The 21324-nt window shown below is 42.0% G+C and overlaps 1 protein-coding gene across 1 annotated transcript; it reads right to left on the reverse strand.

Annotated features, from left to right (window-relative positions):
• Window positions 1-70: 70 nt before the first annotated feature.
• Window positions 71-20663, reverse strand: ap2b1 (adaptor related protein complex 2 subunit beta 1). Its single transcript, XM_022194353.2, has 22 exons — window positions 20521-20663; window positions 18375-18429; window positions 18147-18252; window positions 17187-17322; window positions 16664-16909; window positions 15227-15417; window positions 14870-15091; window positions 14453-14573; window positions 13978-14073; window positions 13012-13127; window positions 12674-12839; window positions 11965-12063; window positions 11510-11769; window positions 9699-9891; window positions 8870-8911; window positions 7205-7357; window positions 6704-6849; window positions 6461-6590; window positions 4693-4777; window positions 4185-4271; window positions 2675-2829; window positions 71-2240 (listed from the first exon to the last, which is right to left on the reverse strand). The coding sequence occupies exons 2-22, from the start codon at window positions 18409-18411 to the stop codon at window positions 2166-2168; spliced, it is 2862 nt and encodes a 953-aa protein (XP_022050045.1). The 5' UTR covers window positions 18412-18429; window positions 20521-20663; the 3' UTR covers window positions 71-2165.
• Window positions 20664-21324: the final 661 nt, after the last annotated feature.

Here is a 21324-nt window from a genome sequence, read left to right on the forward strand (position 1 = left end):
CTAAGGTCTCTTAAAATCTGCTCTACTGTGTTTATACCGGTCTAGAGAACACATACACAATGCTGCATGATGAGTTTAACAATTTATTGACATGAGGTACTATGACAGTAACAAATCATTTACAACAGGGTTACATCAACAACGCTGGAAATATTCAATTTCATAAGCTGCTATGATGGATCTGGTCGTACGTTCTGTACTAGTGGCAACAACTTTGGATATACTTCTATTGGTGATGATGCTGCGTTAAAAAAACAATCTACGACAGAGGTGTGGAGGAGAGAAGTTTTAACTCGAGTTGAAATGAAAAAGGATAAAATGACAGCGAGGTCATGCAGGCACATAAACATATTCTGTGTCATCGTGTAACATACATGGAATAAGCCATTTCCGCTGGTTGGACAGGTAGAAGGCGATGCTTTGTTTCATTTCCAGAGCAACAACAAAACCTTTTATTAGCTACACAAACTACACCACCACTGGACTACACTACAACTCTGGACCCGAGGGTGTTTGCAAGGAACGTTCAGGTTAGAATGACACTGGAGTGTTAAAACAGACGCTTACTCTGAATGCTTGGTCCTGTGGGTTCAGTTTGGCCGAGTCGCCACAAGTTTAGACCGGCATGAAGTTTACGAAACAAAAAAAAAGAAAAAGAACACTGGCATTCTTGAGAGGAACAGTGGAGGCATTAAAGCACAAAGAAGTGGAGCAGTTAAAAGGAAAGAGGCAGAGGTAGATGCAGAATAAAGGAATGAAGCTGCGTACGGTAAACAGGGCAAAACAAATTGGCAAATATTCTTAACGCGGAGTGGCACTGGTGTGTTTACACATTACAAGCAGCTGCTGTGGATTGTCTTGTGGTTGGAGGTGGAAATATTGGGGATTTTCGGCCACAGACACCTCACTATACTGAATATTTTTGTAAAGGTGGCAAATTTTAGAGCCTGGTCGGTATAAAATATATCAGATTTCATCATTATATGTTGTATAATATGTGCTGATGTAAAAGTTTCACCTTTATTGAACATAATTCAGAATATATAATTTAAAAATGGCGTCATTGTTTAGTTTGTCCAGCAGAGTGCGCACTGTCTGCAGCACATGTAGCAGGGAATGTATCGCAGTTTAACAGACGGCGGTGCGGAGTCAAAGGGTGTCTTCTGAAACACATCGCTGGAAGGTAAACAGTGACGCCATCCTTTAACTTTATCAATTTAATATCAGCCGACGTATCGATACATTCAGCCACAGAAATCCAGTATTGACGAGGCTGCAGCAAATTATGACAGAAAAGGTTCCATGAAGATGTTCCCTATAGATTAAAAGTTTCTTTTAAATTCTTAACAATTTAGTATTCAGGAGAAAAGCCAAATTATTGTAAGGATGTTCACAAGTAGCTGAGTTGGAAAAGGTGGAATGCTAATAAAGCCAGAATGTGCAGAAGACTGGAAAAGGGTTTTACCACCTCCACTATAAACGGCAGTGGAAACCCACAGTTTAACACCACGATTTAGGAGTTAGGATACAGTCACTCATCCCAATGTTTTGAAATTTCACTTCACAGTTTTTCAATCATTGAGGCGTTAGTAGCTAAAAGCTGCTTTCTAGCAAACAGGAAAGAAGCTGTGCTGAAGTCACGGCAGGAAAAAGACATCAAAAGCTTCTGGGTTTGAATCTTCAAACACATTAATGGCAAACGGAGCAAATCAACACTGGAATCATTCTGAAAACACAACTAAAGCAAAGCCGGTATCAAAAATAAACTGACAGAAGTGCGAGCGACACGCTGTACAAAGTAATAAAAAACAATGGCTTCATGGGGGATTTTTTTTTTTCCACTCAGGACATTTTCATCATCTTCACAACATTAAGACACTAAGTTTAGGATGGAATGGCGAATGTGTTTGCACTGGGAGGTAAAAATCTAAACGGGGAGCTGAAGTACAGGATTTAATAATGCGTTCAACTGCCAAAATAAAGGAAACACCAACAGTGTGTTGATCTTTTATAATACCTCTGTGTCAGCTGTCAAATACGCCCGCTACTCCAGACTTAATCCATCGCTTGCTGTTTGGGTTCTCTTGTTTTGGCAGTTAGCTGCAGATACAGGAAATGATAAAACACTGCAGTTTGTAGTCAGGATGAAGCAGAGCTGGAGTAGGTTAGTTCTTCAGAACCGAGTCGTACATCTGGTAGACGTACTGAGACACTTCAGGGGCCCGACACTTCAGGGACAGCTGTGGAAAGACGACAGAGACGCCTTCAATCACCAAGAGTCGCTCAGAGATTAATAGAAACTGACGCCACTTTGAACTCTGGAAAAAGCTTTTTTCCATTTTCTAGACCAAAAAAAAATCATTATTTTCTGCTCTAGAAGGATGTTTCTGCCAGATCTTCAGAAATTAAGAAGATGGTCAGAAAATAAGTCTTTCAAAGCATACACATTTCTTTAGAAGTAAATTTTGACGATAAAAGTAAAAAAAAACACACCAGACACATGCACAGAAGTCTGTATGCCTACTACATTCAAGCAGCCAGAAGTCTTTAGCTAGTTTTCTATTCATAGTTCTCGACCATCAGTGCTTATGAAGACCTAAAACATTTTTTTAGAATCTTTTTGATCTGTTTCTATCTAGAAGAACACATCAGGAGAAAGTGCTGAGGACTCTACCGTGTAGTTGGGGTTTCCGGGCTGAATACGGAGCTCAGCCAGGATCCAGATCCCGTTGGTCAGCTTCAGAGACTGGTACAGCATGTCCTGGCCCTCTACGTTTCTCTTGGCGATGGTGTAGATGTTGTTGTTCTGCAGCTTCCCTGACACCGTGTCTGAAACACCAGAATGACAGAATGTTACCTCAGATAATCAACAGACCAGCTACTGCTACCATCTAATTACTGAACAAAAGCAAAGAGGCAGGAATCACTACAGGTACGAACGCTAGCGGACACATGAGCTAAGTCGACTACAAGGTTAAACAGCTCTACTAGGATTGTAATGGACTCTTAGATTTCAGTAAAGCTGACCACTGGGCCGAGCTGTGCTGCTAGCCATCCTACTGCCAGGACTACAGTCACACGATTACTGGCAGCTTTTAAAAGGAAAGAAACTGTAGAAAAGGCTGTTTGGTACAAAAGAAAAGGAAGAATCCAAAGACAGGCATGTGGGTGGAGAGAGAAAACACAGAGATAAGTGTAAGGCATAAGAAACACAACTGTAGCCACGATCTGTAGGAAGAAGTCCTAATTCTAGCTGATGTTCAGTAATCATGTGTCTATTATTAGTCAACTAGAGCTGCACCAACACACATTTACTGCATTCATATTCATAAACCTAATGTCCTCAGGCTGTTGTGGTTTTAAGACTGAACAAATGATAAAATTAGACGAATGTGACGTGGAAATCAAATTTTAGAGCCAACAATGGTAAGATTAGAAGTCCTAACGTGTCAACTGAAGCAATGGAAACCCAACGGAAGCCCACGAAGCGAGGTCCCACTGAGCTGAGCAGAAATAAAGCTAACCTAGCAGGAATAAAAAAAAGAGGAGGCCATTACATTATATACGTCCTGACTGGGTGTTAAGGCGATGGGTTGGGGCTTTCCAGAACGGAAGAGGAGTATTTAGAAGAATTTTTCACGGGTACAAAAGACGAAGTAACGCTTTGTGCAGTCAGTTAAAATCTGGAGCTCATGTTTGCTCTTACAGCCTTTGGATTGAACAAACTTTATTCGCTTGAAGACTCTTTCTTGGGAACTTTTTGAAGACTCCACCCTTTGATCCAGAATTGATTTTTATCACATGTTCGACAAATCTGCCTGATCATCACTGGTCTTTAGCGGGTAGACTGAATTACAGCAGGGTCATTCACACTACGCTCTCAGACATGTCCAGCTGGATGTTTTCAGCTTTAGGCCTCGAAAACTCTATGAATCATCTGAACAAAGAGCAACTGGCAATCAAAGAAACCTTCTTTGATGCATAAATCGTATTCCCTCAAGAAAAATTATATTTTCTGAGCCATTTTTGACATATAAGAAAACAAAACATGCATCTTCAAATGGGTTTCACTGTTAATTTATCCAGAAGAACAGGCCCAGATGATGTGGAAATAGAAGAATAACGTACAGAAAGAGAGACTTTCTGATCTGTTTGTGAAACAACTTGGTGACAAATGTTCCTACCTGCATTTAGGTGGCACTCCTTTATCTGGTACTGCAGCTCGTTCTCATTGGGGATGTCTTTCCAGGTAGCCAGGAACACCTGTCGCTCTGAGGAAGGAAGACAACAAAATGATCAACGCTGGAGACACACAAACCACTGGATGGTCGACAGTCTGCTATTCTGTCATGTGTACCACAGATATTCAAGTGTCTCTATCTGGAATTGTATTTTTAATGATTCATTCACAGTTTAACATTAGGAATTCAACAGTAATTAAATTTTACAACAAAGCATTAATTTAACTGTAAGATTTAATCATCTTTAGCGGCTCAAACTGCTAGCTGTAATCTCTATTTTCAGAAACCTCAGTGTGGTGGTTTCTGTCTTTAACTTTTATGAACTATTTCACATCCAGTATGAAAATTAGATGAATTAATAAGAACTTTATTTCCTGCTTCACTGTTGGTGTAATCGTCTCGCCATGACGGTGTAAAGACAGATTTTTAAAAAGCTCAGTAACTATCATACCCATTTTCCCGTCCTCAACAAAGAATATGTTGAGAGGGATGAGTACGCTGAAGTAGAACACGTCGATGTTGTTCTTCACAGCCACCTGTACACAAGTAAACAAAAACAGCAGATGGATGAGTACACATGCACTAAAACAAAGGTAAAAAGGGTGAGTTAAACACAGGGGTAAACTAACCGTGACGTCACCGGTTGGTTTCAACGCAGAGAAAATGAAGCCCGGATTTTGCTACTTCCTGGTCGCCGTTTCGGATTTTTTTGGAGCCAGTGACGTAAAAAGCGTCATCAAACAGGCTGGACCAGAGAGCAACTCGGGGCAGGATTGGCTGAAGACGCTCTTGTCCCGCCCACATTTTACCGCAGAGGCTTCTGTTGCTGTCTATCAAGTATAGCCACGCCCCCTGGCTCCGCCAACTTTAACGATTTATTTAAAATTCAGTATTGATTTACTTTAAGATCGGCCACCTGATCTCTCATTTTGACCACGAAAACTAACGGGAAAAAAATCCTGAACTGTAGAACATCAGTCTATCAAATTTTATTTTTTCCAAAAATGAATTGGGGTCTATGGAGAAAAAGCTTTTTGGAGCCAACCCTAGCAGACGGCGTGATATTGCAAGTTTTTGATACTTCCGGGTTGGCTTCAATTCTGGAGCCAGATGCTACGTCCACTATATATACAGTCTACGGTTAAACATAATTTTTCTTACGAATGACTACACAGTGTTAATAATTATGCATTTATTAGAATTTACACCGGTGTTTCCAATCATTGTGCTGCTTTGCTTCTTTAAGGAGATTTTAAAAAACTGCACTAACTCGGAGAAATGAGCTCCAAGCTTTCTCTACGTGTCCAGTTTGGTAGTTAGAGCAGAAGAGAACAGAACAGAAGAGCTTTATTGTCATCATACATGAGGAAAATATAAGTACTGTAATTTCCGGACTATTGAGCGCACCTGAATATAAGCCACACCCACTAAATTTAAAAAGAAAAACATTTTTGTACATGTATAGGTCATACCTGTCTGTAAGCCGCAGGTGTCCACGTTGTGTCATGAGATATTTACACAGAAAGATTTTCTTAACCCTTTAAGCTTCAGTCAATTCCAGCCATTTTCAGTACAAAAAAATCGCTAATATTCTATTTTTAAATAAAAATATGACGAGAAATACAGGAAATATTGGACGCGCATCGTGAGGTGCATTTCCTTTAAAACAACCTATTTGTGGAGTATATACCGACTTCAGGACATGTTTTGGACAAAATAGTTTACTGGCTTGTGTCATCTGGATGTAAAAGGTTGGATTATGGCCGTTTTTGTGGAATATTTTCATCTGTGTGTAATAATGAACCCGGAAATGTGAGTCGCGCTGTGTGCGTTGAAGCCGTGTATAGAGAACGGATGGATGGATATTCGTTGTTTGTCGGACAAATGTGTTTATATTACCCGCTGTGGTAATCACATCTGAAAGTGGTTTATACCGGCGGATTCATGAGAATCTAAGCTTTCCATCGGCGTATAGTGTTTGTATAATCGCGTTTGCAGTTTCAGACATTTAGCAAATTGCTTATGCAGATCTCAAAGTGTACCGCGGGCGGGACACTGAAGCACAACGGGTTAACTTTTAATTAAATAAATGCTTTTTTCCCCCAACAGTGCCGTGTGCACGAACGAGCCGCTGTTTGTCCTGCATTAGTACACTTATCAGCCGCTGTGCATCTTTCAAACATGTCACAAAGCTGTTTAAAGTGTGAGTGTCTCTGTACCTGCAGATTATTGAGTGGGTCCATCTTCATGACTGGACCGATGGTGTTGATAGGCAAAGAGACCTCGATGCTCTGACTGGGCATCAGTGGAGTGTGGACGGGCAGCGGACTGGTGGGGATCATCCCAAAACTACAAGAGACAAACAAACAAAAGGTGAACGCTCAGCTGCAGATTTCTGAGGCACACGGAGCTAAAAGTAAAGCAGAAGAAGCCGGAGGTAACCGTCCCTTCACGTCACTGACCTGTTCTTGTTGAACTGGACGGCGAAGTCAGTCATGTGCTGCAGGGCTTTGTTGGTGAAGGTCATGTCCATGTACATGTGGCCCTGACGGCGAGAGAAGGTTCCAGAGATCTCCAGCCCCTTAGCTTTCACTGCAGGAAGCCACACCTGGCAGAACACGGCAATGGGATTAATTCTACAGTTCTGCGGTGGACAAGGGAACGAGCCGAGTATTTGGATCCGTTTGTATCGTAACGTCTGACAGAGGGACAGACGAACTGACGAGTAGAATACCGATCATGCGAATATTCGGATCTCAAAATAAATATTCGAATACCACCATCACAACCGAATATTCGGGTCCAGCACTGGAAACAGATTCCTCATATGTAGAAATTCAGACATTCTACATGTCTTCCATATGAGCAAAAAGGCATAAACATGGAGCATTCTACATGTACAAAATACGATTAACAGTGAAAAAAGCTGTGAAAAAAGCTGTGCAAACGCTGCGTGAACTCACCGCTTTGGGAGCTACGTAGCCTCCGGTGGTGATGGCCATGCCTGTGGAAAGCTCAAACAAGTCGTTGAGGCCGCTGCTGACAGCCGGAGGAGCAGGAGTTGGAGACGGAGCAAAAGTACTGGGGACAGACGACGGGATGAAGTTCTGTCCCACCTGAAGAAATCACAACAAAAACACACACACACACACACAACAGAAACACACAATCTAAGTACAACCGCAACTCCAGGAGGCATCATGGGAAACTTTACTACAAACCTACAAAAAGAATCACACAGAGAGGTCATGCCAAAAGAAAAGAGGAGTTATGATGATTTAGGCATTATGAGGAAAACAAAATTTCAACCGTATCAAGACTGTGATTTGCTGAAGAGCCCAGAGAAATAAAATGTGAGGTTAATTTAAGGGGTTTTGTGTGTTTTAGCCCATAAACTATGAAGCCGTTAATCTAGATATATTACATACTTCAGACTCATAGATTTAACCTTTCATTATTAGCTATATAAAAAGACGCAGTAGTATCTCTATCGTGGTGGATTATGCTGGATAGAATGAGATATAGTCTAATTTTGTGACCTAAAAACCTGACAAATGATGCAACACGCTCAGTGACCGTCCACGCTGCTCCAACAAAACTGGAGAATTTAACCACAATAAAAACTGTGTGGCAAAATATCTGAATGCAGCCAAATCTAACAGAACAGTGGACACCTCATACATCTGCATGTATGTTGCATTAAGAATCACTCTTAAGTCTTCAAGTGTGATTTATTTTATCCCAATCACAGCCATAATACTAAACAAATCTAAAAAAAAGTCACTAAAAACTTAAAACTGATTGGTTCCATTAAAAAAAAGACATTTTGAGTAGTTTTTCTTGTAAACAATAAACAAAAAAAAAACATAATTTGTATTTGTTTGTCTGTCTAATGCGCCTTTAGAAACACAAAAAAGATTTTTCCACAAATATTTCAAGATATCTGAGATTGTGTAAAATTTTAAGGGTGTCTAAAAACATTTTTCCACCACTGCATGTACAAAGTCAGACTGTTTGCCCTTTAATGGATCCATAAAGAGACATTGGAAGCTTCTAAATATAATTATAGTGGCTCATTAGTACTTTGGAAGAATTTAGAAACATTTTTTGAGGAATAATTTGGCAAAAAAGTGGCATTTACAGCTTGTCTTTACAGATCAAAAGCAAAGACCAGCAGTGTGGGAAAGTTGAAAAGTCTAGTACCAGCTGAAAGACAAAACATTTCCCACTATCAGAGCTGAAATAATTCAAACAGGAAGCCGAAAGAGAAGCCAGATTTGTAGGATTGTTGCACTGAGAAAAATAAAACTGGAAGCCAGGGAGGGAACGAGTGACTTTGCAGCTCTTTTAAAGCCGAGCGACTGCTGCGTTTGAGGAGTCAAAGAGAAAATTTCCAGTCATTTATCGCATAGTTGTTGCATGAAATTAAGTTGACGGCTAAAATGACGGCTTTTCCCTGCCAGAAAATGGGCTAAAACAACTCAAAACATCTGTGTGGATCTTCAAACTGAAAATACGTGAGTGTGAAACAGAGAATCCGGGTTCAAAGTTGAAGATCTGAGAGTGTGGCGGGTTAAAGTCAGGAGGCATGCAGCGTGCAGACGGCCAAACAGAAGGGCTGGACTTACTGCTGGACTTCCCCCAACACCTCCGCCCAGGTCTCCCCCCAGCTACAGGAGAGAGGAGAGGCCCCCAAAGACAGCATCCAAACATCACAGACGCACCGAACACACAAACAGAGACAGAGACAGAGACTTTCTTAGCAACCGCAGCCCATCAAGAGGAGCCCTCACCGTCTGGGAGGAGCTTAACTCTGCATGTTAGGCTTCAAAAATTAATCTGTGAGAAGATTATGAGGAGATCCAGATACTCCAGCAGCTTGGAGAAACGGTGAAGCAGAGGAAATATACTGTCGCTGTTGATAATGAACCACCGTCATTCGTTGTTTTAACACATTTCAGGGACGTGTTTGAAGTTTGAGTCATTTACGTGTTGCAGCAAAAGCACAAATCAGTGACTGAATCAGTTTACTTACACAAATATTTACAAATTCTAATAAGAATTTTACTTTAAAAGGATAGAAAGTCCTGAATGAGCTTTCAGTTCATGGTAAAAATGTCAGTTGCTGTTCTGATGTTCAACAGTAAGAATCAGAAATATGAGCACACCTTAAAATTAGCAGCCAACATTTCAACGCATATCACTTCCTTAAAGAAACTGCTGCTTCATCGATTTTAAAAACTATGCTCTGTTGTGCATATGTAGCCGATAATGTTCTACTTTTCCGACTGTCCTGTCTGTGCCTCTCAGCTGTTGTTTTCTAACGGCTCGGCTCAGGATAATCAGTCTCATCGCTACAAAGACAGAAACCATTATGGCTGACTGGATCTTTAGCCGTGTTGAGCCTCCACTCTGAAGTGTGTAAACAAACGTGCGCATGTGGGCGTTCCAGCTCACCAAGCTGTCCAGGCCTCCTCCCAGAAGGTCCACTGCACCCATCTGCATGGAGGAGACCTGGGGCACGTTGACCGGAGGGCCCAGGTCCAGGTTCAGCAGGTCTCCCAGCAGGTCGCCCTGGCTGGGGATCACATGTGGCTGGTCCATGGCAGCAGCTGGTCCACCGCTCACTGGGCTCTCACCTGTGTCGATGCTGTCAGAGGAGAAAGCAGCAGACCGGTGAGGGGCTAATCCCATGTCAACAGAGAGGCACTGCAGCTCAAAAATCTAATTCAGATAGCAATCAAAAAGTCACGCGAATGCTTTCTGTAACCGTCAAATCAAAAGCACACACACTAAAGCATGAATATTACTAAAAGCTATGTCTGAAATTTACAATCTTCAAGTGTAGAATTTTAAAAACAGTCAAATTTACAGCATCTTTAGACGGATTAAGCCAAAGCCACATCTAAACCAAAGTATCAGAGGGGTTTCATCTTGATTGGGGGCGTAAAAAGAAAGCAGCTAATTCTGATTTTCTGTTCTCAAATCTATTTGCAGTGGATACAAGGCAGTGATTTCAGCGGACAAAGTGAAACCTCCCATCCACTCACTTCCTGTCCATAAGCAGCACTGGATCCTCTTTTCACACAACATATTTCTCTCTAATAAATATCAGTGAGGCAATCTCTTCAGAGTTGGGCGACATCCTGTTATTCAAGGCAGCTGCTGGAGCGCTAAACACACGATAGGATATTGATTTACGGGCTCTTAGCTGAAACACAGAGTGTTAGCTGGAACCACCAGGACTCATTTGCATGTAATCAAAAGAAGAACAACTGTTTATTTAAGTCCATGTCGACTTTTTTAAGGATTCATTGCATTGTTTAGCTGCCAGATTGTTTTAATGTAAGGAAGACGTGCACGCAACTGGTAAAAGTTCTACATCATGATGTGCCCTGCAGGCTGATCATCATCATCATCATCATCATCATCATCATGTGCCGTCTTCGTTCTGAAGGTCGGCCACCACAGATCTCCATTTGTGCCCGTTCTCCTCAGCTGTCTTTGCTTCAGTGTAGGGCTGCACCATCACTCCATTTACCTCTCTGCCTTCCTCTTTATGTTCCTTTGATTCTGCCTTCCAGAATTACGTCATGGAGCTTTCCAGCACCGCCACCAGAACTCATTTTCCTTTGCATTAGATCACACACTGGACTCCTTTTTGGATCAGCTCTCTCTAACACTTCCATGCCTGTCACTCTTTCTCGTCAGCTGATTTTTAACATTCTCACTAACGCACCACATCTCAAAGGATTGCATTCTCTTCTGGATGTGTTTTTTGTGAATCACATCCATAAGCTAGTACAGATCACACGTAGCATCTCAACAGTCTTAGTTTCAGTGGAACGCTGATGTTTCTACAAAGGAATTCTTCGCATTCCCAAAACTTGGTCATATCATTTCCGATTCTTCTCTTAATTTCTTCATCCACTTTCCCATCTTCATGTAGGGTCACGTATTCATGGACTTGCTCATGATCGTTCCTTCTGCACTGATCACAAAGTTCTCTGGTGTTGTTTTGCTAACAGACATGGCCTTTGTCTTTTTGGCACTGAACTCCATCCCATATGCTTTACATGCGGCACAGAGAGAGTCTATCATTGCTTGTAGTGACTGGATGTTGCTGGAAAGCAGCATTGTGTCTGCGTCTGCAGAGGCTGAACAGCAGGTGGTAAAAACTGTGAAATGTTTTCTGCTAATAAGATGAGATGAAACAAAGCAATAACGTGCCGTATTGACGTTGTGATGACCGTGGATTTGTGTCGAACCTGCTGTGCTGAACAGGAAGGTGTTTCCGGTGGATTCCGTGGCTTCCCTCCACGAAGGCGCTGGGAGGTTTGTGGTAGACGGAAGCCAGGGAGCCGATGTGGCAGATGAGCTCGTCCAGCAGGGTGGGTTCAATCAGGTCCGTCTCCTCCGAGATCAGGGGCTTTTCCGACAACACCACCTCCTTGGCAGTCACAGGGTCGGTGGACAGCAGGCGCCAGTAGATGTAGCCTCTGTCACGCAGGTCAGGGTTGTCAGAGTCCTGCAGGGGAACAGAGGAGGTCAGCACATGAGCTGTAAACTGGGTTAATTCAGAGGAGGAATCAGAGCTTGAGGACAGCATTTGGACTAAAGAACACTGGCGGAAAATCCCTTAAACATGTTGAAGACAGACGTGTTTCTGAAGGCTTCTGGTATGAACTGAGCTGCTCTTCTTCAGAGTAAAGACAACACTCACCTGAGTGGCCAGACTGAGGACCTGCTGCACCAACTCCTGTGTCTCTGATGGCTTCTTAAGGAACAGCTTAACAATGGCAGTCAACAGAGTGAGCTGGACCTGCAGATCAGAGAACATCCAGCCATACTGTGGTCATTTTCAGAGTGCACCGCCTAACAAACACTGGGAACTGAAGAAATGTGTGGTGAGGTCTTTATGTCACAGGCTCTGAAGAGGTTGGACGGGCTGATCCCTTTTTTCCTAATTCTTGAAAGAAACCCCAGCTTTTGTTTTAATGTTTTTAATAATTCATGGCATTAAAACTATGTTACGCTGCACATACAGCAACTTGAGTTCTCTCTGCTTCTGAGCCATGCTGGTGTTGTTTCCACAGAGATGCAGGACTTCATATTGCAATGAAAATTAGCTCACAGTCAGTAAAAACAACTAGAAGCTGTCTGAGTTTCTAGGCTAAATAAAATTCTCTACTATGTACCTGGAGGAAAATTATTGTGCTGAATAAACTGTCCAAACTAAACTGGACTTAAATTTTTTTCCAACATTTTATTTCATTTTTGTGTAAGAAAATAAATCAGCACATAATGCTCCCTTTCTCTCCATACTTGTATATTTGCTTAACCTGATAACTGATTTAGACTCCGTATTTACATGATTACACTCAGTTAATTGCCGGTGTAAACCTGACATTTGCTGTTTTTGATGAACCCACCTGAGTGCTCTCATCGTGGAAGCCCTCCAGGAAGCTCTCCAGCAGCTCGTCGGCGTTGTCGATCCTCTCGGCGTACTCGCCAACGATCCAGATCATGGCAGCTCGAGCATCAGGCTCATCCAGAGAGTCCAGATTCTCACACAGCGTGGCGATGATGCTTTCATACCTGAGGAACAGCAGGACATTGAAAGATTAACTTCTTATCCAGCATGTAACCACCGTAAACATGTGAGCTTCACAGTCCTGGATAGACGACAGCAACTAAAAACGTTTACGCCAAAGCTGATTAGCAATGTGTTAACTGTTGAGCACTTCTCAGGAGGCTGTGAGAAACGTACTTGTTGGGGTATTTGCGGAAGATGTCCCTGATGACCACGATGGCCTCCTGCACCACGTAGTTGACCTTGGTCTGGATCAGGTCCAGCAGAGTGCTGACGCAGCGCTCGGCCGATTGCTGGAGAGGAACAGAGTTCAACATCACTTTTAATTGGAAAAAAAGAGCCACAAAAAGTCTAGTGCAGCATAATTTCAAAAAGCAAACCCCAGCAGTGTCAACAAACGTGATAAACATTTTTCACCAGAAGCATCTATGAGAACAAATGAAGCATCTCCTAGTATAAGATATTAAAATATACAAAAGTCACAAACAAACTAATCTTTTTTTTCTTTTACACAAAGAATTCAGCCCAAATGGATTCTATTTCTTTCAATGAAAATGTGTTTAATAATACAGATTACATGGACACAGCATAAGATACTGGGCTGCAGCTTTAGTTTTTGTCGACTCACACAAAGAAAACCTGACTTTGTCAAACTGTCTTCATAGTTCAGCCTCTGATCTGTTAAACGCCGCAAACACTAGAAAAGCTAGGCCGGTTAAAATAGAAGCGTCCCATCAAATTTAAAACTCCTACAACATTTATTGATCATAGGTGCGGGTCTGTATAGGATGAAGTCAGGGTCCATCAGTTTGTGACCTGTTGTCTAGTATGTAGTGGATTAAACAAAGAATCGATTCAGAGAATTTCGCCTCGAGGAATTTTACTAATCGAATTACTTTAATAACTCGAGGAATCGTTTCAGCCCTAATAAGATGTTAAAATATACAAACACGTTTTTATCTTTTGCACAAACAATTCCCCACAAACTGATTTGATTTCTTTCAAAATTTGTTTAATAACACAGATTACATGGAGACAAGAAGGTCCTCACAAAGCTAGCATCCGTCTGCTCTGCTCCTGTGTTCTGACATTTCCACTGTGGTGACAAGACTGAAGTGAAGAAGCAGCGACGGCATTTCCTACCTCCACTTTGATGGCACAGCGTCCGATGGCTCGTACAGCTTTACGCACAAAGTCGACATCTACCTCTGTGGCGTATTCCTTCAACTCAGCCAAAACCTGCAAAGGACCCATTTCAGATGGATTTTCAGGGTATGAACAATGAACGACATGATTTGGAAATTAAAAACTAATGTTTGAGTTTGACTTGGTGTTTCAGGGCATAACAATAGACACACAGATTATTATTTATTTTTTAACTTTTTTTTTGGCTTTATTTGACAGGTTAAGTTGAGAGGCAGACAGAAAAATAGGGAGAAGAATGGGAGGAGGACCTGCAGCAAAGGGCCGCGAGCTGGAATCGAACCCAGGCCGCTGCATCGGGGACTACAGCCCCTGTTTATGGGTCGCCCGCTTCACCCCTTGAGCTATCTGGGCCCATACGGATTTTTAAAAAAGTGTTTCCAGTCACTAAATAGTAAGTGTCCATTTTACGTACCTGGGCGATGTTGGCCTGAGACGCCAAGCGGATCATGATGTCCAGCTTCTCCAGTTTCACGTAGATCGGGTCGTTGTACTTGACGAAGAACACCTTGATCTCCTGCTTCAGGATCTCAGGCCTGAAAACAATCAACACATTAGACCCACATTAAACAAGTCACAGAGGAATCAGGAGCGACTCTGTAGAATATCGATGGTTTTTTAAAAATTACTCGTCTCAATATAAGACAGTGTTTTCTTCACATCTTTTAAAAGATGCAACTTCCAGCTCTAAAAGTACAGATACGACTAAAAGTGTTGTTTCTAGTGCTCATACTGCTGTCTCTCTGCTTAAATCCAGTTCCACTAAGAACATATTAGCGATACGAAATCCAGTGAACGTAGAAATACAGCTCAGCCATCTGTGATCACACACCTCTTCTGGACAATGAGGTTGATGTTCCTCAGGGCCACGTACTGGACCTCTGGCTCTCCAGACAGCAGGGTGACCAGCGGGGGGGACAACTTCTTCAGCAGCGTGTTGTAGTAGTCCGAGTCTTTGGGCAGCAGCTCCAAGAACTTCATCAGCACCTTAACAGCTGACAGAACCACCGCTGAGTTGGCGTGAGACAGCCGAGGAGTGACACGCTCACAGATGCTTTGAGAGGGAGGCAGAGAGAGGTGAGAATCTGAATCAGGCATGAGAGAAGGGTGAATCAGTCTTTCTTCCTGAGCAGCACAGATTAACTAGACATATCTAAAAGCGTTTGGTTTGGTTTGGCGTCGTTGCTACCTTTGAGCCTCACGCTCATCCTTGGGGTTGTAGTTGGACAGACAGTCCAGGATGAAGATCTGCCCCCACTCTGTGCACTCATTGAGGGCCGTCAGCAGCTTGTTGATGTTCTGAGGATTCAAGTCCAGCAGGTTGCTGTTGGGGTGAGACTCACTGATCTCTGACAGGGCAGCAACCGCATTGGCCACAACCTGAAAGACAGACGGGAAGCTGTTACTCAGCACATCTTTAAGACTGTAAGGAGGTTATTACTGTAACCCACAAGAAACTAAAACAGCAGTCAGCACTACGGATGTTTTATTTGCTCCTGATCCAATCTAATATTTAGTATGTGGCAATAGCTGGTACTATTTTCCCTCTCAGAGTTTAATACTGCAGTAGCAAGAAGAGGTGGACAGTTCTGTTTTGTAAAGGAGAGAGCACTGTGGGGTTTTAGTAAAGGAGCACTAGGGCTGGTCCGAATAACATTTTCTGGTCTCCGGATATCCGGGCCCAATTAATGACGAATATCTGAATATTCGGCTCAGCTACAAGAACGGACCTTTCAGTAGTCTACCTACACTTTCTTCATGATATGCGCCACTAAGATGAGCATATCTACATTTTTGGACAAGAGTGAACTCCTGTTTTTTTTTGTTTTTTTTTCACAAAGTAATGAGAAAATGTGTTCTGATAGTGTGGAAGTGGCCGGAACGCACAAGCAGCATTTGGCTGCTAATGCCAGCTTAGGACAGCCGTCAAAGTTTAGTTTCCACCATCCAAGTGGGACAGACTGGACTCAAGCAGAATCCACCAAATCCTGCTCCATCTCCCACTTGGCACTTCCTCTTGCTCTCAGGGCGTTCATGTCCGAGTCTGACAGCATTAGCATGGATCTGTCTTCAGCATCTTGTCTTCTGCGTACAAACACGAGTGAAGTGAAGTATTTGGATGTCAAAAATTAACACTGGGATACCACCACAATGACAATGACACTACAATGAGACATAATGACATCCAGCCAGTGAACTCGTGTTACATCAAGCTGAGGATCAACTAGGACAGAATTCCTAGATCCCAGTGAGATGCGCAACAGCCACCCTCAGAGCTTAATACAAAACAAAACTGCCTTCTTCAGCACCAATACTGATCTTTGGATCAAGACTGGAAAATACATTTGCTTCAACACAATTACCACAGCTACAGCTAAAATCAAAGGGGGAAACATAAATCTAGCATTTTCCTCTGAAACAACGAGGACCAGTGGAGAACAACCGACATTAAAATGCACGCAAGCTTGAGGAAAAACTCCCTGCAACTATTAGAGCATATTTTTGTTCCACTAGATTCGATAACAAACAGCTGCACAAACCAGAATTTTTGCTCAAATTCTGCAAAAAGGATTTTCTTGTCGTGAAAATCAAAAACAGACTGAAGATGAAAACAACCGATGCCTACCATGGGGTTGGAGTCAGCAATGAGATCTCTCAGGGAGTCCAAGAAGCCCTGGTCCTCCACCATCTGGGCGTTGATGTCGTGAAGTTTAGCCACACAAACGGCCGCCGTCTTCCTCACGTACGGGTCCTCATCCTTCAGGCACTTCCTCAGCGGCTCACACAGGTACTCTGTGATCTTATCCACCCGGATGCAGCCCATGGTCCGGACAGCCAGAGCCCGGATCAGAGGGTTGGGGTCCTCGCAGTCCTGGAGAGGAAAGATTTCATTAGAGTAAGTATACAGTCACAAAGCAAACATTTCTTCACTTTGTAAGGCTTTGAAAGTCATCAGCAAAGAGCAGATTAATCAGAACCTCCTGTGGCCTGTGGGAAGCTCATGTAGAAACACTGGCAGATAATTCTGATAGTTTATCTTTTCTCATGTGAGCACAGAAAAGGAAGAAAAAAAGCATGTATGGATCCGTCTACCTGACTGTAGAGGAGAGTAGCTACAGCTTAAGATGCAGTTAAAAAAAACTGATTACCTTGACGAAGCTGTTGACAGCCATGATGGCCATGTCGGGCTGGCTCTTGGCGTAGTTCATCAGGTAGAGGTAGACCAACTTCTTCAGCTCTAGGTTGTCGGTCTGCATGCAGTTGACCACATCTGGAAATAAAGAACTGATAGAAGAACAAGACGTGATCAGAGTTTACAGTCTGAGGCCATAATGCTGTTTCTTTCATCTTACACTAACAAAGCAAAGCCCTCTATACGTTCTCTCAGAGGTCTTGTTTCGACGATCTAAACAGGACAAATAGCTCAACCTCCCGATGAGAATCCACATCTTTTTTCGCCAATTTGATGCCTGACTTCAGAGGGTACTGGCCAAATGTGCTGAAGCGTGAAAATGCCAGAGTTTCCAGATCTCAACAAACTCGTTTTTCAACGGTCAATTCTAGGGGGTGGGGGAAATTTCAGATTCTTTGATGCATCACGATTCGGACGTAGACGAATCTGAATCGATTCGCAAACGCCCAAATTTCAGTTATTTAAATCTGCTAACTAAAGCAGAAGGTTCAGTGTCAGTAACACCACAATTATCTTCCTAAATGGTAAATGGTTGTATTTATATAGCGCATTTATCCAAAGCGCTTTACATGATATGTCACATTTACCCATTGACACACACATTCACACACTGATGGTGGGAGCTGCCATGCAAGGTGCTAACCACGATCCATCAGGAGCAATTAGGGGTTAGGTGTCTTGCTCAGGGACACCTCGACATGAGCACGACGGGCCGAGGACCGAATTGGCAACCTTCCAGTTACAAGACGGCCACTCTACCCACTGAGCCATGCCGCCCAGTAAATGATATGTGGTAACAACCCGGTACAACAAAACTACAAACGCTGCCTCATGTCGCTGTGCTGAACATACCACAGTTTGTTGATAAAAATATAGAAATGACGATTTGACATCAAGCTTAAATCTTCTTCTGTACCTGACATCTTTGCCAACAGTCATGGCAGCGATGACCTTCTTCACTGCCTCTTTTCTCTTCTCCTTCTTCTCATTGTTCAGCTCGGCCTTCAGTTCAAAGATCTCCCCTGAAAGATGAATCACAGTCAGAGTTGACAGCAGAACAGTTCAAACCTACTGATACTCTGTGAGAAATAAGATTACATATTCCACCTTAAATCACCTGAATGGAAGAAATTCAGTCACTCACCTTTTTTGTTTGTCGTGAAATATTTGGAGTCCGTCATGTTTGTGGTCCTTTAAGTCTGTTGGAAAGAAATGCACAGAATTACGCCGTCAGCCTTCTACATACAGCTCATTTCTTTACTCTAACTCCACCCTTCCTCCCAGATCTGCCACGTGACACAGTGGTGATCAAAACCACAGAGAAGTTCAATGCAGGTTTGTTTACATCTTTACTTATTCTACAGATATAAAAATAATATAAAAATTGAAATACACTCAGTGACCTTTAAATAACTGCCACAGGATGCCATATTTCCTAAAAGTCGGTTTCAGTTTGTCAGATTTCTGCTTTGCTAGCTTTGTCTAATTCAACTGTAAATGTTATTATTGTGACACAGAGTTGTCTGGAAGCAGCAGCAGGTCTCCACACGAAGCAGCAAGCCACAAGAGCTCGCAGAACGGGATCACCAGATCATCTGAAATCCTTCCAAACTGAACTGGGACGTAATGCCAGCACCGTTGTTTGCCAAATGTCTCCTGGGATGATCTAAGGCAGGCCGACTCTGGACTGAGGAGCACTAGAAGCATGTTTTCCATGGAGATAAATCAGGCTTTACTATCAGGGATTGGAGCGGGCCATTCCAGATTTAGAAGTTGGAAGTTTGGTAGAGAAGAAATAACAATCTGAGGTTGTTTTTCATAATTTAGGGGCCAGCTATACATTAGTAGCTGTGTAGAAGAAGGCTTATGTTGGCAGATGTCAAACTGAGAACCCTGGTTTAGGGAGAAATTAATTCTGCGGAGCCAACATTTGTCTTGCTGGTGAACAAAATTTCATTAAAACGGCTCGACAAAATCCAGAATGATTGATAATTTTTTCTGCTGGGAGGGAATTGAGACACAAACTTCACTATAAAATTAATTTCAAACCTTTTGCACTTGTCTTAGGAAGACATAAGTCTTATGCATACATGAAAATAGTTAAATACCTCCAATATGTGGTGACAAGACAACAACAAAATAAGAAAACAAGACCACTAAAATAAGACACAAAAGAACCAAAATGAGGCAAAAAAGAAACGAAACAACAAAAACGAGACATAAAATGAAAAAAACAAGAAACAAAATGAGAAAAACTGAGCAGACAATGACAAAAACAATAAACAACAAAAACAAGACACAAACCGACAAACTGAGACAGAAAATGACAAAAATGAGACAGAACATGACAAAAACAAGAAACAAATCAACAAAACTATTACTTATTACTATCATTGTCAGTGGATCTGTCAGTTATTGTAATGATTAATCGACTAGTTGTTTGGTCAATAAAATGCCAGGAAATGATGAGTGACTTGTGTTGTTCAAAACCCAAAACCACTGAGTTTATTCTAACAGAAGAGTAAAGAGAATATAATATATTCACATTTAAGAAACTGAAATATAAGAACTTTGAAATCTGGTAGACTAATTTAATAGTTGACAGCTGGTCGATTAATCGTTGCAGCTCTAAAAGGCACTAGCGTTTTGGTCATATATGTTCTGATAGCCCAGGGTTCAATATTTAACATTTAAACTGACTATCACGGACTTATTTGTCTGCATGATAAACTATATTTAGTCAATTTTATTTCAGGAGCTAGCTAGTTGGCGTTTTACAACAGATCAATGCATTTCTACGTGATTTAAGCGTAGCTAACGTTACATCTTTAGCAAATTAACATCTCCAGTGTTTGGTAAAGCAGCTGTTTGCCAACTTTATTAACTCAGTTGTTATTATAACTAATCATAGAGACATTTAAAACAGCTTCTTAATGGTCGTGACAACATTTGACCTCTCCTCAACATCCAGTTAGCTTCTATTGACTGGAGCCTCAGCTAACGTTAGCTACATGCTAACCGCATCAGCTGCCTCTAGCGACACAACAGATAAAAATCCCAAAACAACAACCATCTGCGGGGTTTGTAGCACCAGCAGGCTGTTTTCAGTCTCGTAAGATATGTTTTCATTAAGCTATTTTGTTAAATCTGACATGAAACCAGAAAAGTGAGCAGCGGCCCAGTTTCGAGTAGCGATCTAACCGTAGCTAGACGATGAACTGCCCGGTCAACATCACACTAAAATAACTATAATGCTATAGAAATTCTGAAGTGTAAAATGAGTCAGATACCTGGTTTGGTCAGGGTTTGTCAGTGGGAAAATATTCCAGCGGGTTAAGACGCAGGTTGGTCCTTCGCCTGTTTGGAGGAAGATGGAGAACCGGGACTGTTGTGCGTTCACTGTCATCGGAAACTGGAGCGCTTCCCTATTCAGCTGAGACCAGAGCCAGCAAACGGGAACCTTCAGGGAACGTTATCTGAAGGTTGGTTTTTGTAAGATTGTACAGCAAAGAGGCAGTATAGTATAGTATAGTAAAGTATAGCATAGTATAGTGGGTGAGGACATCCAGAGCCCTGCTTGTCCATTAACACCCATAACCGATTCTGTGTAGACAGATGAATTAGTTAATTTGTTGTTTAGGTTCACAGGTGAAAATCAATTAGTGTAAGCTAAGCTGAGACTAAACTGATACTGAGTTTTACAATTACACACAATGGATCTCAGCAGTAACTGGTTAGGGCGCCGCAGTTTCCCATAGTTATAAATGCAACACGAGAGAAAAGTCTCTCTGATATCCTGACTGTCAGAAAACTACTACTAATTTCAAATATCTAGAGTAAAAGTACTCATTGCACTCATTGTACTAGATATCTGTTTCATGGCGTCCTGTAATAAGTAGTATTTAAATGCAGTAAGCCAGTGTAGAGGGATTTTTACTTTAATCTATTAATTTAGTATGTAGTACAGTAAAACGTAGTGATGAATCAGTGTTTTCTTAATGTAAAATTTAAATCTGTAAATTTAAACTTGGATGGCAGTTTACTATCATATCCCAAATATGTAGTGTAAAAGCAATTTTGAATATGAATCAAAG

The sequence above is a fragment of the Acanthochromis polyacanthus genome, chromosome 17 (genome assembly GCF_021347895.1).
Source record: "Acanthochromis polyacanthus isolate Apoly-LR-REF ecotype Palm Island chromosome 17, KAUST_Apoly_ChrSc, whole genome shotgun sequence".
Taxonomy (NCBI): Eukaryota; Metazoa; Chordata; class Actinopteri; family Pomacentridae; genus Acanthochromis; species Acanthochromis polyacanthus.

Coding starts and splice junctions, on each gene's coding strand:
- ap2b1 (XM_022194353.2), bottom strand. CDS start 18,411: ATGACGGACTCCAAATATTTCACGACAAACAAAAAAG. Junction 4,778..6,460: donor ACCCACTCAATAATCTGCAG/GTACAGAGACAC, acceptor ACTTGTGTACAG/GTGGCTGTGAAGAACAACAT. Junction 4,272..4,692: donor TGTTGAGGACGGGAAAATGG/GTATGATAGTTA, acceptor TTCCTTCCTCAG/AGCGACAGGTGTTCCTGGCT.